Source organism: Aspergillus japonicus (genome assembly GCF_003184785.1).
Source record: "Aspergillus japonicus CBS 114.51 unplaced genomic scaffold BO86scaffold_8, whole genome shotgun sequence".
NCBI classification, from domain to species: Eukaryota; Fungi; Ascomycota; class Eurotiomycetes; order Eurotiales; family Aspergillaceae; genus Aspergillus; species Aspergillus japonicus.
Window position 1 is genome coordinate 374,956 of NW_020291645.1, and position 16,327 is coordinate 391,282.

Here is a 16,327-nt window from a genome sequence, read left to right on the forward strand (position 1 = left end):
TGACGAGAATCCAAAGTATACTGAAAGTAGTATCCAGAATGGAAACTCAAATCTAAAGCGAATGTCCCCCTCGATCTGCGTTGGGCTCAAACCTCTCACCTCTCACCGCAACGCCACGGCCCTATCGCCCGAACAACGATGGCATCTCACCATACTCTTCCCGGCACCGACATCTACGGCCCCGGCACCTTCATCGACAAAGAAGTTTTGCCTGTTCCGGTTGACGCCCGACGTGTATTCGAGCTTTTGGTCTCAAGCACACCGGGCTTCACCTAGGACCGTGCCGCATGGGATACGGTCAGGTTCACGGGGGGCTCGGAGCCCATGATCCCCATACCGATCAAGGCCCCCGTGGTTGCTGCCGCCCTGCACGCGATGTGCGGTCTGGTCGCCAACGAACTGCTCGAGCTGCGCGACGGAACAGCCGTGCACGAGAGCACGGTGGCGTTGAACACAGACCATGCTGGTTTGTGGCTCGGCTCGACATTTACGACCCAGATCAACGGCGAGGATGTTTCCACGCTGGCTCGGTCCAACGCGCTGGCTTCACGCTTCGATCGGGATTTCGAGCAAGGGTCTGGGAAAGGGTTGGCGGGCCGGGCGACGGCGATCTACCAGACCAAGGATCCCAGAGTGTGGAACCAACTCCATAGCTCCCTCGATGCCACCCGCACCCTGCAGTCGATGGGGATCCCCACGGACGTCAAGTTTGATACCATGCGGGAGTACTACGATTACATCCAGAGCTACGTCATCCAATGGAGTCCGGACGAGCTCAAGATGCACAACGTCCGCCATGGCCTGTGCGGCAGCATCTGTTACTCGCCGGAGGGGTGGCGCAGAACGGCAATGGGCCAACGACTGGCGGCCCATCCGCTGGTCAACTACACCTGTGCAAGCTACGCGGCGCCGACTCCGCCCGTGCCCGTGCCCTTACCCAAGCGCCCCTCGGTAGATCGACGGCCTTTGGCAGGCGTCAAGGTCCTGGAGATGGTGCGCATCATCGCCGGCCCCACGATCGGCGTGACGCTGGCGTCCTACGGGGCCGATGTCATTAGGGTTAATTGCAGCAAACTGGCGGATCTCAACGTGAGCCACCCTTCCCACCTGAGCACCCCTCGTCTGCCTGCCCTATCCTCGTTATGTAGACACTCATCAACCAAACCAGGTCCTCCAGTTGACCCTCAACGCCGGAAAACGCACGATCGACCTCGACATCGCCAAGGTAGAGGACAAGGCTCGCCTGCTGGACCTCCTCGCGGAGGCGGATATCTTCGTGCAGGGGTTCCGCCCCGGCTCGCTCGCGCGGCAGGGCCTGGATCTACACAGGATGCTGGAGCACGCGGCCATGCGCAACAAGGACATCATCTACGTCGACGAGAACTGCTACGGCCCCGATGGCGCCTTCGCCGAGCGGCCGGGCTGGCAGCAGATCGGCGATGCCGCGTTCGGTACGTCGTATGTCATGGGCCGGGCGCAGGCCCACGAGACAGTGCAGCCCTTCGAGACGGCGTCAGCAGGCTACAGCGTCCTGCCCCCGCTCCCCGTCTCGGACATGACGACAGGCCTCGTCGGCGCCCTGGCGGCCATGATGGCGGTGCGCGACCGAACAACCCAAGGCGGGTCGTATCACGTCGTCAGCTCGCTGGTCGCCGCCGACGCGGTCGCGCTGGAGCCCGAGATCGGCCTGCATCCGCCCGCGGTGGTGGCGCGCACCGCCCAGCGGTTCGGTGCTGCGACTTGGACGAGCAATGCTTCTCAGCGAATGATTGCCCCTCTGCTATTCAAGTGAGCAAGTACCATCGGGTGAGACAATGGACAGAAGGGAAGAAGCGCCTGACGAGTTGCGATGTCAATGAACCCGATCAGAAAAGCTCAATGACGATCAATAGGGGCTCCGCTAACCGAAGAATCGCATTGCACCTATTGTATTCTTAATAGCATAAGCCCTCTTGTCACCTTCTTCCATCTCTCCAGGGATTTGAGACACTGCTTGTGTGGGGGAGGCCGTATTGGTGACCTCATCCCGGGAGGTACGGGGCCTTGTAGGGTCTGCTTCTTCACCAGATGAATCTTCCAATTCGCCAGTGGAACTGCACATAGCCCCGCTGGATGAGTCGAATCGTGGTCTCTTAGCTCTGGATGGTTGTTGTAGCCTTCCCTCCAGAGATTCAACGCGTTTCTCGATGTCACGCATGTCGCTGTCACTAGAAAGAATAGGAAGCAGGGGCCCATGACCTCCATTCATAACAAGGACTTACCGACGGTTTTTCTGCCGCCGTGCTCGGTCTTCATACTTGCAAGGTAGGTTAAACGCTTTGCATGAGGTACACGCAGGCCGATTTCCATCACATCTAACCTTTTTCCTCCTGCAGGTGCTACAGGCCTGTCAAGGTGTATCAAAGTTAGCGTCGTCTTTCGCTCTGAGGTGAGGTCATTGACACCTTAGCCAGGCGTATTAAGCTTTGAGAACCAATATTACTACCCATGTTGCCCAAGGGTTGTCTTGTTTCACACTTCTTCCTCCCCGCAACTTGGTAACATCTCGTGCGACGGAAGTGTACGGAGGCCCTGGTAAATTGAGTTACCGCTCTTCAATTTACGTATTAGGGTGTTTGTCGTGTTTGGTTCCTAACGAGAACAACAAAGGATGCAGGCCAGTATTGAAAAATGAATATCAGATCGTATTTCTCTCTTTACCATATCCAATTTGCCTACAGAGACTCCAGTCTTTATGTATGTCAAACAAGGTCTGATCCTTGGCTCCAAGGACTTGGAATAACTTAAGTCGATTCGAGCCGAAGTTCCTCCTTACGTCATGGTATAGCGACGTTTATCAAAGTACAGTCGGTCAAACTAGTCGTAGGTGGGCAAGGGTCTGGCTTGGTTCAAGCTGAACATTTCCAAAACTACGGAACTATAGGCCAGTATACTCGACGGCGAGCCGGCCCTGGTTCAACCTGGGTAAGAGCGAGCATCCATATGAAATTGGTACATTGATTTCACAGCTATGCGCCCGACTGGAACTATTTTCAACGATAATAACAAAACACCATATCCCTATGCTAAGATGCGTGAACTTCGAATCATTGCTCAGGGACCCTACCGAGACAGACATCGATTAGTATTCTGGCCTGTATCCGAGCGATCATCAAGGTAGAGGGCTCGACTCACCAAGAATCTCAAGCGTCCATCCTCGTTGGCGATCTTGTCCGACAGCATGATACCCTGAAGACCTCTAGAGCCACCGTCGCGGGTGCGGAGGTTGGCGACCAGCTTGGGGCCGTACTCGGTCATCTCCAGGCGGACGTCGCTCGCGGTCTCGGTGAAATTCTGACCGCCCCAGATGAACCAACCTGATGATTTGGTATCATGTTAGCAGAAGACTTAGGCTGTAAGGAGAAGGGAGGAGTGTGGGCCTACCATCCGTGTTGCCAATGTGCTGGTCGAGACGAATCTTGCGGGGGTGGAATTCACCGTGTCTGTCGCGGGCGACGCAGCACAGCATGGTGCTGCCATCCTCGTGGACGATGTGGATGTCCTGGGAGGAAGTGTGGAAAGACATGATGGATGTGATTTGGGTTGTAGGGTGACTGTCAAAAGCGATGGAGGAAGACGGTATGAAGATGAAGGTGTGTTGGGGAAGGGAAAAAGGAGGAGGGGTGGGATGTGGGGTTGTTGTTTATATACGTAGCTCCGTCGCTCCGTTGCTCTTCCCCTTCATCACCGCCCGCATTGCTGCCCTACCCACCAAGCCTCGGAATAGACGTCGGCCAAGACGCGAAGTGGCAGACTTGCCTCATAGTGGCTGTACGGATACCAGTCAAGTGGGGCAGGAGGGGTGTCTATCGCTTCGCCTCTGGCAAGCGCACGGCAGATAGGCAGCTGTGGGGGGGAGAAAAGCTGTAGGCTTACGTTTGGAGCTTGGTGCAGAAATCCAAGGGCTTGATTGTGGTTACTACCGCCACTCACATAGCTGCTGCGGGTTGGCAGCTGCAGCCGCACACGTATAGCCGGCTAGTGAATGAATCAAGTGGGATCGTATTCTAGAAGGTGTCTTGTTGATCACCGCAAGGGTAGCAAAGGACGGCGGGGAGGAAGTGGGGTGTCGGGACTGTGATTCACCCATTATTGGTGCCACGGCCCAGACTATCAATTAGTGACTTTCTAGACAATGATCATTCTTGAGGGAAGGTTTCAGATTCAAACCCTGTCTCCATCTCAATGTCTTGGCGTAGTGAGCAGGCAACACCGTCAGCTAATTTTAGTAACACAGACCACCAGCCACATCAGCCACCTTAGCCACAATAGTTGCCTGATCGTGGCGCCACTTGCTCTTTGAGAAGAGCAACATGCTGCGAACCTCAGTGGAACCTACATGACTTATCTGGTGTTTATAGAGGTATGTTTTCTATACGCCTTGAGAAATGTACATATCTTGACAGCCTTACTTGTCAGTAAACAATGCATTACAGCACAAGTTGTCATGATGATGGGTCACGTGCTGGCCTGCGGTAGAAATGTGCGACATTTATGTATGTATAAAAGCGCAAGCGGTGTATTATGTGGTTTCTGTATTTGGGATACATTACTAGCACTTCCGAAGCGTTCTGAAACATACAAGTAAGAAGCTTACTGCTCTTCTTGTTCAGCTCAGGCCTAGCATGCTCATGCTTATATATGCCTTGAAATATAGATATCACGACAGTAGATTGATTTCTCCTTGAACCTTTCATGCCTGGGCTTATAAGTATTGGTGATTAGACATAGTTTATTTTACCACTTAACCATTTCTGATTACTAACTGACTTCCCTGAATCGAAATCTTACACAAAACATTATGTTTGTAGGCGAAGTGTAGCCAGGTGTAACCAGAACCTTCTTTTCCTGCACAAGACACAGAGGTTCAATCACACCCCATTGAATATAATAGCGTGCCTACTCATACTCAAGAATCAGTGATTTATGGTAGGTCATCGGCGCTCACTACCTCGTCCTGTCGGGCTCTGCCGACGACACAACTGCCCTTGTACTTTACTATACAGTAGTTACAGTAGATTGCGAATCCGGAACAGTTCCGCTAGCTCTTCTAAGCATTGCTAGGATTGCTCATCCCCATTGATTCTTGTGTATTCTGAGATGATCTCCGGCGACAATGATTCAAGCGCTGAAGAGACTGCTTACCAAGCCCGTAGCTTGCAAAGGTCATCGCGCCATCAAATGCGGGGTAACGCCATCTGTTGTGATACGCCAGCAATGCACCTGCACCCTTTATCAACCCAACGCAGCCCCTCAGCGACCCCTCCACCAGGCTCATCAATCTGCTCAACACCTGCTTGATTCAAATCAGCTGTCAATCCCAACCATTCCAAAACATTATCAACCCTAATACCACCAACCTCATCTGACACAATGTCCTCCCCCAAAGTAGCCATTGCCGGTGTACGTCCCCTCACACCCAGAAAGCCCCCCAGACACCGCCACACAACTAACACAGAACAAACGCAGGCAAGCGGCAACCTGGGCCCCAGCATCGTGAACGCGCTCGTCGACGCCGGCATCGAAGTCACCGCCCTCACACGCCAGGACAGCAACAAGAGCATCGACAACCCCAAAGTCAAAGTCATCCCGGTCGACTACGACTCGCCCGAATCCCTGCAGACCGCGCTAGCCGGTCAGGACGTCGTGGTGGACTCCCGCGCCATCCTCCCCAGCGAGTCGATTATCCGGCTGATCGACGCGGCGATCGCGGCGGGCGTCACGCGCTTCGTCCCCTCCGAGTTCGGCACCGACACGCTGAACCCGCTCAACGAAGCCCTACCCGTCTTCGCCAACAAGGTCGCGTCGCGCAAGTACCTCGAGCAGGTCGCCCAGACCTCCCCGCTGAGCTACAGTCTGCTGTTCACGGGCCCGTTCCTGGATCTGGGCCTGCGCTCGGGGTTCCTGGTCAATCTCGCTGGCCCGGTCGCGGAGCTCTACGATGGCGGGGAGCAGAAGGTCAGCAGCACCACGCTGCCGGGGATCGGGCGGGCGGTGGTCGGGATCGTGAAGAATCTCGAGGCCACCAAGAATGCGGCCTTGTATGTGAGCGAGGCGGATGTCACCCAGAAGCAGTTGATCGCGCTGTCCGGGAAGTCGCTGGAGACTAAGGTCGTGGCCACCGAGGAGCTGGAGCGCATCGGGCGCGCGGAGTTGGCCAAGCCGCAGCCGCACCCTGGCATTGTCGCGGTGAACTTGATCCGCCGGGCGCTCTTTGGAGAGGGGTATGGGAGTCTGTTTGAGGAGCAGAAACTCGCGAATGAGTTGCTGGGGTTGCGGAAGTTGACGGAGGAGGAGCTGCGGGCGTTGGTGGCTAGTGTTTAATTTTTGCAATGATGATGTTCTGATAATGGTTTCATGTTGTCATTAGGTCTGTTGGATGTCCACAGTGTGTTGGTTGAATGCTGTCTTTGTCAGAGAGTCATCATACGTTTTCTGCAACCCTAACAACACAGGGTTCTGGGGTAGCAAGTTAAGTCGTCATCCCCACATGTCCGCAGCGCAAGAAGGTTGTCATCAAGTCTTCATGATAGCATAAATGGACATCTCTATTTAGAACTGCCTGTCCCCTCCAATCAACCGAATTATCGCCTATGGTCAAAATCACTGTCAGGCGGCATTGAAGTGTTGGTTACCGGGCTGGTGTTTGGACTGAATGTGAGTGTCGAAGCTTTGCATGATACTGTTCATCCAACCAGGTGAAATGGACCTTCTTGCTCTTCTAACAATGGTGCATTGCGGATATCTACGTTAGGAGAACAATGTGACTTCGATAAGAATAGGGAACAGACAATTTTCTGCAGTGCTTTGTAATATCTCCTGCAATACAACAAACTGATTTGGTCCAAGAACAAGGACTAGAGACGAGGACACGGGAAAGGCCCATTCCAGAAGATCAGAATGGAGCCATCCGATACCACTATCGAGAAGTATATATAGGCCAATAAATGATGACGGAGAGTGATTCTGAGCCAACACACCCTGGTCTTGTCCAAACTTGGTTGATACACACACACACACACAATCACTCACCCAAACGCTGAAACGCTAACCGACAAAGATGTCTGTTCCAACCCACATTTCCCAGTACACTCAGTACAAGCAGGACACCAACGAAGTTGCCGCATGGCTACTGACCGCTCACCCGGACTTCAAGCAGCCCAAGGGGCCCGGTCGGTTGAAGGGCAGGGCGCGCAGGGCCGCCAGGGAGGAGGCCGAGGCAGGTAACGCAGCACCCCCCCAGGACCCTAAAGAATACACTCTAACTCTTAAGGAGTTTGTAGAGCGGGCGACGAAGATCGTCGCCACCCGACATGTGAAGGAAGTGCCGCGGCTGGTGGCCCTCAAGCTGCGGCGCTCAATCGTGCGCCGCCGGTACCAGCAGCGGTACTACGAGCACGGCGACGGCGACGCTGACTCCAACGCCAGCCATGCACACTTCATCAGCGTGCTGGAGGACGTGGAGAAGGCTCTCATGCCTCTTCTCCCGAAAGAGTTCCAGAAGAAGGCCAGGCAAGGGGCGGACGAGGTTGATGCTGAAGCCGCGGCGCTGATCAACCGGTTCGAGGCTTTGACGGTCGAAGAGGTCGCGAACGAGGCCCCAGACGGCCACGCAGCTGCCGGCTCCACTGAAACCTCGCCAACCGTCGCAGTAAATTGCAAGATTGCGGAGGATGAGATCAACACCCCGTCTCCCATCTTTGCGCTGGAGCTGCTACTGGAGGATCTGTGGATGGTGACGCACCACGTGCGGGAATCGTGGCAGGCGTATCGGGAGGGACGGATGTCGCTCGAGGCCGCGGCGGTGGCGACTGAGATGACCCACCACCTCTTCTACACCACCGAGTGCGAGCTCCGGGGAGCTGGCGGACTTGACAATTGTCCAGGCGGTTGGCCAAGTGCAATGTACAAGATCCACGCGGTGCGCCAGGAGGCACAGGAAAAATGCGAAACCCAGGGGAATAACTCAGGGTTTCTCGAATTCCTCGAAGACCTTATCAACATATGGGAGGCGCTCCTGGGCCTTTTGGACGTGAGGAGAAGCATGGATATTTCAGACCTTCTTCATGTCCAGCTGCCAACATGTGACTGGGCCAGAGACGACCGGCATCTGCTCCAGCGGTTGCTCCTTGACGAGGCCATAGTACAGACTCGGATCTTCGCGGCTACCCCCAAGGTGGACACTCTGCCAGGGGTCGAGCAGTTCGGGTTGTACTTGTACCACGCGTGTGAGGATAGCGCAATTTCGTTGACCACGGTTTATCTTACCGTGTTCTACCTGGAGATGCGACTGGCCATGGGCTCGGAAAGTGGCAAGGCATGGCCTGAGCTCCGAACCTTCCTGGAGACCACGAGGCCGGATGTCGTTCAAGTCTTGCAGCGCTTTGGTCATCTCTCCAGGAGAGGCGATCTGCCCAGCAATGTACTGCATTGTCTAAAAGGTTGGCTGCAACAGGCGGAGGTTGTAACCGATGAGAGCGGCGCTGACTCCCCTCTCATATCCGCGCAGTCCACCTCGCAAGACCGCGCCCCCTCGCGTCGCCGCATCTCTTGGTTCAGCTCCAATCCCTGGCTATGCGGACGGCTGTTGGTAATTTACAAGTCTCTCGCTTACGAGTTTGGCCTCTATTGGGCCAATTGTGACCCCACCCCCCTCGCAGTATGCCACCTCTACAACGCGGCAAAGAAGGAAAAAGTCCTGCCGGAGGGATGGTCATGGCCCGGGGTGGAGAGTCTGCTGGATACCTATCCGGAAATGTTCTCTAGCCACCAACGGCCAAGGGGCTGGTTTAACTATTCCCTCTCGGTGATGAAGGCCCTAGGCGGCGGGATTCAAACTGTGAGACGGGAAGGGAGAAGATATGCGGGACGAAACGCATGAAGAGCCGCGCGAGCGGACCCAGGAAGAGACAGTGTCAATCTGGCCAAGAGATGGAAATTCCCGCAACGCATTTCCACGCTTACGGAAATGAAATCCCGCTGGCTCAAAGGCAAGGATAAGTGGACCGCGGATGAGATCACGCACATTATGCAGGAGTCTGTGCTGTGCCGAAAGTTTGTGAAATCCACCATCCGCCGCGGGGCCGAGCCAAAGCTGAGTATGCTTGACGCCTTGAGACGGATGCGAAGGTGCATTAATGCAGAACTGGCAGTCTTGAAGGACGAAAACTGGGTACAATATCACAATCTCGGCTGGGAGATTTGCACCAGGATCTGGAGGGAGATCACAGAGGTACGCGAGGACGCACTAGAGCTTGGTCACACAGAAGAGGTTCGCTTTCTGATTGTGCATACCCTCTTTGAAATCAAAGATCGGAAATTGCTTCAGGAAGCAGCTCGAATTATGCAAGCGGTTGTCTCGGGAGTATGAGCCTCTTAAACACAAATGGCACTGCAGGTTATTACAAATTGGCATAGGCCACAGAGAACACAAAAAAGCAAAAGAAGCAAAAAAGAAAAAGAAAAGAAAAAGTATAGAAGAAAAAAAGAATAAAGAAACTCAATATCTTGGCATAATTTACGAATGACATTTAAGATACGCACAATTCACATGCCATCACTCCACAACCCACTAGAAACCATAATAGATCCCATCTCTTAGCCTAATACATGGAAAGGACCATCATAGCTATATTAAACATGAAACATGACACAGCAGTCAGAAGCAATAACTAAAGCGCATGATGGAAACTCTTTTACAAACACTTGCAGGCCCAAAGGCCCGTTCTTCGGGAGTAGAAGAGTGGGTGCGAGGCTTATACCAGCATTGCGTCTGACAAGAATCTCTAAACCTACCTGACTTTTGTCAATCCTTCACGGTTTGGCCATCTCGACCAATGTCTGACTTCTACTTTCCACCCAAAGTCTAATTGATCACTTAACAGAAAGTCTTCCGATGGATCTGTTGATGCTTGTTTCGTATGCGCTCACCTGTACGTACGTATCCCTTCCGGCGTTACTTCTGACGTGCCGTCTTGGCGGTAAAGCCATCGGCGCCACAACAAGGGTTTCTCTAGAGCCCTAGTTTTATCCCAGATCGTGTACTTCGCCCTACATACATAGCACTATGCTTAGGTCTGACCCCCAAAGAATGTAGAGGGTGTGGCGGTAAAGCTCACTAGGACATATTTGTACTGGCATAAGCCTGCACAAAGTTGTTGATGCTTATTCAGAACACCCACTTTCTTACAAATCAGGCTTGGGATTGACGCAAGCTTCCCGTGATGAAAAGCGGGGAAGTCCTTGCAAATGCACCTCTCCACTTGAACGAGAAGCGAAAGCACTTTCTCTGGGTCACTATGAAGGAAGCTGTCATTGACAAAACAATCACGGTTACAATTCGCGATGTGGACATCCCCGTCGTGCAGCCCGGCCAAGTGTTAATCAAGGTTGTGGTCTCTGGTACGAACCCTAAAGACTGGAAAGTGCCAACATGGCGGCCCGATGCACCGGCCACCAACCAGGGGGACGATGTTGCGGGCTACGTGGAGGCGGTGGGCGAGGGAGTGCCGAACTTTCACAAGGGCGATCGAGTGGCTGCCTTCCATCAGATGTTGACCCCTGGGGGCAGCTGGGCGGAGTATGCCATTGCCTGGGCGCATACGACCTTCCATCTGCCTGAGGAAACCAGCTTCGAAGGTATGGAAAACGAGAACTTGCATTCATATTTTGGCATAGTTGTTAGAAGAGGCTAGCTGACATCCAACAGAGGCCGCCACGATCCCTCTCGCTGCCACAACATCCGCTGTCGGACTTTTCCAACAGTTGGGGCTGCCTCTTCCCTGGAGTCCGGCAACGGAGTCGCTTCCTCTAATCGTGAATGGCGGGTCTTCAGCGGTCGGAGCTTTCGCCATCAAGCTGGCTCGCCTCTCCAACATCCATCCTATCATCGCGGTGGCCGGCAGGGGCGCCTCGTACGTCGAGACCCTAATTGACCGCTCCAAGGGCGATACGATCATTGACTACCGTGACGGGGACGACGCTGTCCGTGAAAATATTAAAACCGCTGCTGGTGGCCGGCTAGTCCACTATGCCTTCGATGCGGTCTCCGAGAAGCGGTCTTACCAGAACCTCGGCGCCGTGCTGACTGCACCGGCAAAGATCACCGTGGTCTTGCCAGGTTGCGAATCCAACGGCCTTCCAGACGGGATCCAATTGTCGACTACAAGTTGCGGATCAGTTCATCAGCCTGTAGTTGCAGGAAACCTGGTCGGGAACGTCGAGTTTGGCGCGGCAATCTTTGCCCTGTTTGGCAGGGGTTTGGCTCAGGGATGGTTCGCAGGCCACCCTCATGAAGTGCGCCCCCACGGACTGGCTGGGATTGAGGGGGCAGTGAAAGACTTGCGGGCCGGTAAGGCTTCGGCGGTGAAATACGTCGTGCGTATCGCCGATACACCAGAAATGTAGGAAGTGCGATGAGTTGATCTTGGTGAAGACAGTTGAGCATAAACAGTTGAGGATACATATCCACGAAGGAATGGGCTATAGTCACCTGTTGATATTCTCAAACCACCTGGCTAAGGCCCAAAGTAGTAAGATGCCCGAATACAGCGCTATTTCCAATTAAGGGTGCATTTGTTTTTGTATGTAAAATTATATAAGAGTGCGAATACAGGCCTTTTACTGCCTAAATAAGTAAACCAGCTAGCCCAGCAGCCCTTGCCGCGGCGGCCACTACAGTGGTATATATACTTTTCCAGTTTATATATAAATTTTATTAAAATAGTATATCAATATATAGAGTTTAAAATATACTATATTTAATACTTTATAATAAATATTTACTGGCTAATTAGTATTTAGAATCTAGACGCCTGGATACCTATATCCGGCCGGACGCCTACAAGGTCTTCTACAGAGTATATAGACTATAAATTATATATATAGAAAGTTCTGCTGGTTTTTTATTTAGTCTGTACTTGTATTGATATATAAGAATCCAATATATCTTTTTAATTGGGAAGGTGGGCCTTGATCCACCGCCTCCACGCCGCCAAACTGCATAATGTTAGGCCGGTGGTTTGAGAATATCGACAGGTGACTATAGCCTGTTCTATTCACGAAATGCTGTTTTTGCTCGTGTTGTTATAATGGAAAATGTACTCTCGTACAAGTGACACAGTATCGAAATTAGGGATCTGAACCACAATGCCGATGATTGGCCAAGGCTTGTTCATCAGCTGTCCATTGCAAGACACACCTAAATCAGGTCTTTCCTGCTTGATAGACTCAGTCACATAGACAGACTTCCTTTCGTTCATGCATCGTGCTAGTGCTACAACACTGCTGGCATCCCAGTATGTCTGGTATAGTGTGAGAAAATATGGCATAGGCCCTTTTCACGTTAGCGCAGAGGTTTCAGCAATATTGCGGATAACTGCGGGTGCATAGGAAACATATTGGGCTCTATGATTTCCGGCACAGTAGACAAAAAGGGGGCCTTTCGACGTTCTCCACTGAAGAGCCATCAAGAATTCTCGACAGCAACCCAGCAAGCGGTAGACGCAGAGGGTGGCAATGTACGTTATGCAATCACCTACCCCGGCAGCCCAACTTGGCTATCACGATGAGCGCACCTACAATCATCGATTAATCATCTTTATATCAGAGGTTCCCTTCGTCCGAAGCAAACTTATCATACCCTGTCGGAGTGTCCAGTAGGCCCCCCTCATACACCGCCAATTCCGCCGCGACAAAAGCCCCCGCCATGAATGTCGGGATAGATCCGCCCATTCAAAGAGGCGAGGACCCCGGGTCTCCACACAATAACAGCTCAGCTTATGTCTGCATAGGTCAAGTTGCATGAGGTCATGCGCCAGCATTAGACTGGCGGAAGAATCTGTCTTAAAGCTCTCAACAACCCGCGTCCCCGTTCTCCATTCCCCTCAGAATACACCGTGGTATTTTCAGGCCCAAATTCTCTAGTTTCAAAACTTTGCCCTGCCTACTGTATCATCGAAATGTTCATGTCAGCCAAAACCCTCCGACTTGCCCAGCGAATACTCATCATTGCTCCCGCATTTATACTTTACGGATACAATCAGGCCGGGCTATCTGCCCTCCTCACCCTCTCGGATGTGATCCGTCTCTTCCCACAAATTGATACTGTCAACACCCACGGAGCTCAAGAGACACAGAACTCTACCATCAAAGGGTTGATCAATGGGACTTTGATGTTAGGGGCCCTACTGGGGGCATTGTCATGCTCCGTCCTCGGCGATAAGCTTGGTCGGCGCAAGACTATCTTCGTAGGAGGCTGCTGTGCTGCGGTAGGTCAAATTCTCCAGTGCACGGCCTTCTCCCTGGCCCAGTTCACCGTGGGACGCATCATCCTGGGATTCGGGGTGGGCCAGTTGAGTGTCATTGTGCCAGTGTGGCAAGCCGAAAGCTCTTCTGCGGGTAAACGAGGGCGTCAGGTCATCACCTCAGGCATCTTTATCTGTGTAGGATTTTTCTTGTCCAGCTGGATCAATCTGGGATGTAGCAAGATTACCTCACCGCCCCTCCAATGGCGGATCCCGCTCGCTATCCCAGTCGTCTTCTCACTAGTGATCTGCTTCTCTATCTTCACCTTACCGGAATCGCCCCGCTGGCTGGTCCAGCGCGGACGGATCTCAGCCGCCACCGAAGTCCTCGCCGCGCTCAACGACATGCCCAGTGACCACGAGCTGATTCGTCACGAAGTCTCTCGCATTGATACCTCCCTTTCGACAGGTCCTACGATTTCCCTGCGGGATGTCTTCCGAAAGAACGACCCGCACCGACTCGGCTACCGTTTCGCCCTGTGCCTCGGTATTCAGACCCTACAACAGCTGGTGGGAGGCAACATGATCTCGATCTATACAACCACCATTTTCCAAGACAACCTGCACCTGCAGGGCGACATCCCAGCCATTGTCGCTGCGAGTGCCCTGACCTGGAAATTTCTGTGTTCTTTCCTCTCCTTCGCCGCCGTCGACCGGCTGGGTCGCCGCTGGATCCTGGTGACCAGCGGGACGGGTATGTGCTTCTGTATGATTGCCATGGCGGTGGCCACCAGCTTCCCGGCGTCCAACCATGCTGCCTCCATCACGGCGGCTGTCTTCATTTTCCTCTTCAATATGGCGTATCCCATTGGCTTCCTGGGTGGCAACTTTCTATACTGCACGGAGATTGCGCCCGCGCCTCTCCGCGCGGTCATGTCGTCTGTCTCGACCGCCAACCATTGGATGTGGAACTTTATCATCACCATGGTCACCCCCGTGGCGCTGTCGACCATTAGTTGGCGGTATTACATTGTCTTTGCCTGCACCTGCGCTTGCGTGCCCGCCGTCGTGCTGCTCTTCTTCCCCGAGACGATGAACCGCGACTTGGAGCTGATCGACGGGGTATTCCGGGAGGCGCCTACCATCTGGGAGATCGTGCCCATGGCTCGGCGATTGCCTCAGCAGGGTAGTCCATCTGGGCGGCTGGAGAATGATCGAGAGAAGGCAGTTGAGGCAGAGGGGACAACCGAGGAGCAACGGGAATGGGCTTGAGGTCTACAATATGCTAAGATGTATATCGGTCAAATCCCCGCTGGGGTAAATCAGAAGAAGCTCGTGCGAGTTCATCGCATGAACAGAATGAAGTTATCTTGCAATTATCATTTCTTGACGATTACCCACAAGACTCTATATCCCTATCCACCTATTTTGCCTTGTATACATAGATCCCCGACACCGTACCACAAGGCCCTATCTCTCTGCGTTGTCATTCCCACCCAAAACCCCTTTCCAAAACCACTCCACCACCAAAACCGTCCCCGTCTCACTCTCAACCAGAAACAAAGTCTTCCCCTCGGGTCCCCCAAACGTCAAGTTCGTCATTTTCTTCCCTGCGCCCGCATCCCACCGAATGCGCCACCCCACCTCCCCATCCGGACGATGCACAAACACTACTCCCAAAGTGGAATGCACGACAAAGATATTCCCCGCCACATCCATCGCCATCCCATCTGGCCCACCAATCCCATAGTAGCTAGCGAACCGGCCCACGCGCTGCACGCTCCCGTCCGGATGGAAGGGGACGTACCACACCGCGTTGTCGCGGGTCATGGCGACGAAGACGGCGGACTCGTCGCGGCTCATCACCAGTCCGTTTGGGGAGGGGCCATTGCCCAACACACATTCCAGCTTGATATGCGGCTGGCTGCGATTGGCTGGTGGAAGATCGAAACGAAACACCCGACCCGTCGGATCATGCAAGCCCGTCATGCCTTGGTCGGTGAAGTAGACCGTGCCGGTGGAGGTGACCACCAGATCATTGGGGCCCTTGAGGCGTTCGCCGTGGAAGCGCGTGACCAGTGACGTTGGAGCGTCATTTGGGTCTGGGTGTGCGGCCGGGTCGAAGGCGAGGATGCCTTGCTTGAAGTCGGCGATGAGGATGCGGTTGGTTGGATGGTGGTAGGCCAGGCCGTTCGGCTCGCCGTCGTAGGCGAGCACGAGTCGCCATTCCCGGGTTTCCACGTCGATCGAGAAGATCCGGCCGTAGGGGATGTCGACGACGAATAAGCGGCCCAGCGAGGGGATGTAGAGGGGCCCCTCAAGGAAGGAGTCGAGCGGGTGGCCGCGCTTCTGGTGCAGACTATGCTCGGATTGCCCGCCGGGGCGCCGGTATTGCGATGGCAGACTCGTCCATTCGGTGGCTTGGATGGTGGTTGGTGTGGTGGGTTGCGATTGTAGCGACATGGTGGTGGTTGTGTCGGTGTTTGGTATCAGAGGAATAAACTGAAGTGCTCTCCTGTAGAATCGATGCCGTATGCTCTTCGTCTCTCTCCTTCTCGCTCCATGACCTGGGGCCCTTCCGCATCCCAGCGGGTCGTATCCGTGTCTCGTGATACGCATCAACCCTATACCCGAGGGTGGACGGAGTGTATCCGCATGTATCGACAATCTTGACGGATGTTTTCCGATTCGACAGGTTTGGGGTAGGGCCGTGATACACTCACCATCAAGGCAATCAAGAAACCGCACCGTATCCCTTTTGTCCCCCCACTCCCAACCTCCCCCTGGCCTCCATCAACGCCCGCCCCAGCAGATTCAACCCCCACTCCGCCCGCCACATCCCTGTACACTCCCTCCCAAACCCCACCCCCCCAGATCCGATCGCGGGGACTCGCCTCGACAATCTCCCGTGTCCCCGTGGCGAGTAACTGTGCGGCGAGGCTGGGGTTCTGGCTGAATTTGAGATAGGTCCCCTCCGCCACAATCGCATCCCGCTCCACCTCCCAGACCGTCTCGTCGAACCCGGGGATCTGGCGACCTAGGTC

At 53.9% G+C, this 16,327-nt stretch overlaps 7 protein-coding genes across 7 annotated transcripts; 5 read left to right on the forward strand and 2 right to left on the reverse strand.

Moving 5' to 3' along the window:
- Positions 1-62: 62 nt before the first annotated feature.
- On the forward strand, positions 63-1,792 carry BO86DRAFT_441601 (CoA-transferase family III; the record flags this gene model as incomplete). The annotated part of the gene is made up of 3 exons (XM_025676274.1): positions 63-234; positions 277-1,089; positions 1,169-1,792. Exons 1-3 carry the CDS (start codon positions 139-141, stop codon positions 1,790-1,792), a joined length of 1,533 nt encoding a protein of 510 aa, XP_025530561.1. The 5' UTR covers positions 63-138.
- Positions 1,793-3,093: 1,301 nt separating this feature from the next.
- On the reverse strand, positions 3,094-3,565 carry BO86DRAFT_396919 (CVNH domain-containing protein; the record flags this gene model as incomplete). The annotated part of the gene is made up of 3 exons (XM_025673449.1): positions 3,094-3,102; positions 3,175-3,356; positions 3,424-3,565. 3 exons carry the CDS (start codon positions 3,563-3,565, stop codon positions 3,094-3,096), a joined length of 333 nt encoding a protein of 110 aa, XP_025530562.1.
- A 1,588-nt stretch (positions 3,566-5,153) lies between these two features.
- On the forward strand, positions 5,154-6,583 carry BO86DRAFT_332810 (aromatic alcohol reductase). The gene is made up of 2 exons (XM_025668792.1): positions 5,154-5,442; positions 5,509-6,583. Exons 1-2 carry the CDS (start codon positions 5,413-5,415, stop codon positions 6,361-6,363), a joined length of 885 nt encoding a protein of 294 aa, XP_025530563.1. The 5' UTR covers positions 5,154-5,412; the 3' UTR covers positions 6,364-6,583.
- A 516-nt stretch (positions 6,584-7,099) lies between these two features.
- Positions 7,100-9,409, forward strand: BO86DRAFT_376864 (uncharacterized protein; the record flags this gene model as incomplete). Its single annotated transcript, XM_025670557.1, has 2 exons — positions 7,100-8,878; positions 8,969-9,409. 2 exons carry the CDS (start codon positions 7,100-7,102, stop codon positions 9,407-9,409), a joined length of 2,220 nt encoding a protein of 739 aa, XP_025530564.1.
- Positions 9,410-10,306: 897 nt separating this feature from the next.
- BO86DRAFT_332811 (zinc-binding alcohol dehydrogenase family protein) lies at positions 10,307-11,582 on the forward strand. The gene is made up of 2 exons (XM_025668793.1): positions 10,307-10,677; positions 10,748-11,582. Exons 1-2 carry the CDS (start codon positions 10,338-10,340, stop codon positions 11,443-11,445), a joined length of 1,038 nt encoding a protein of 345 aa, XP_025530565.1. The 5' UTR covers positions 10,307-10,337; the 3' UTR covers positions 11,446-11,582.
- A 1,416-nt stretch (positions 11,583-12,998) lies between these two features.
- Positions 12,999-14,555, forward strand: BO86DRAFT_396923 (sugar transporter; the record flags this gene model as incomplete). The annotated part of the gene is made up of 1 exon (XM_025673450.1): positions 12,999-14,555. One exon carries the CDS (start codon positions 12,999-13,001, stop codon positions 14,553-14,555), a length of 1,557 nt encoding a protein of 518 aa, XP_025530566.1.
- Positions 14,556-14,690: 135 nt separating this feature from the next.
- On the reverse strand, positions 14,691-15,746 carry BO86DRAFT_416685 (SMP-30/gluconolactonase/LRE family protein; the record flags this gene model as incomplete). The annotated part of the gene is made up of 2 exons (XM_025674989.1): positions 14,691-14,706; positions 15,091-15,746. The coding sequence occupies 2 exons, from the start codon at positions 15,744-15,746 to the stop codon at positions 14,691-14,693; spliced, it is 672 nt and encodes a 223-aa protein (XP_025530567.1).
- Positions 15,747-16,327: the final 581 nt, after the last annotated feature.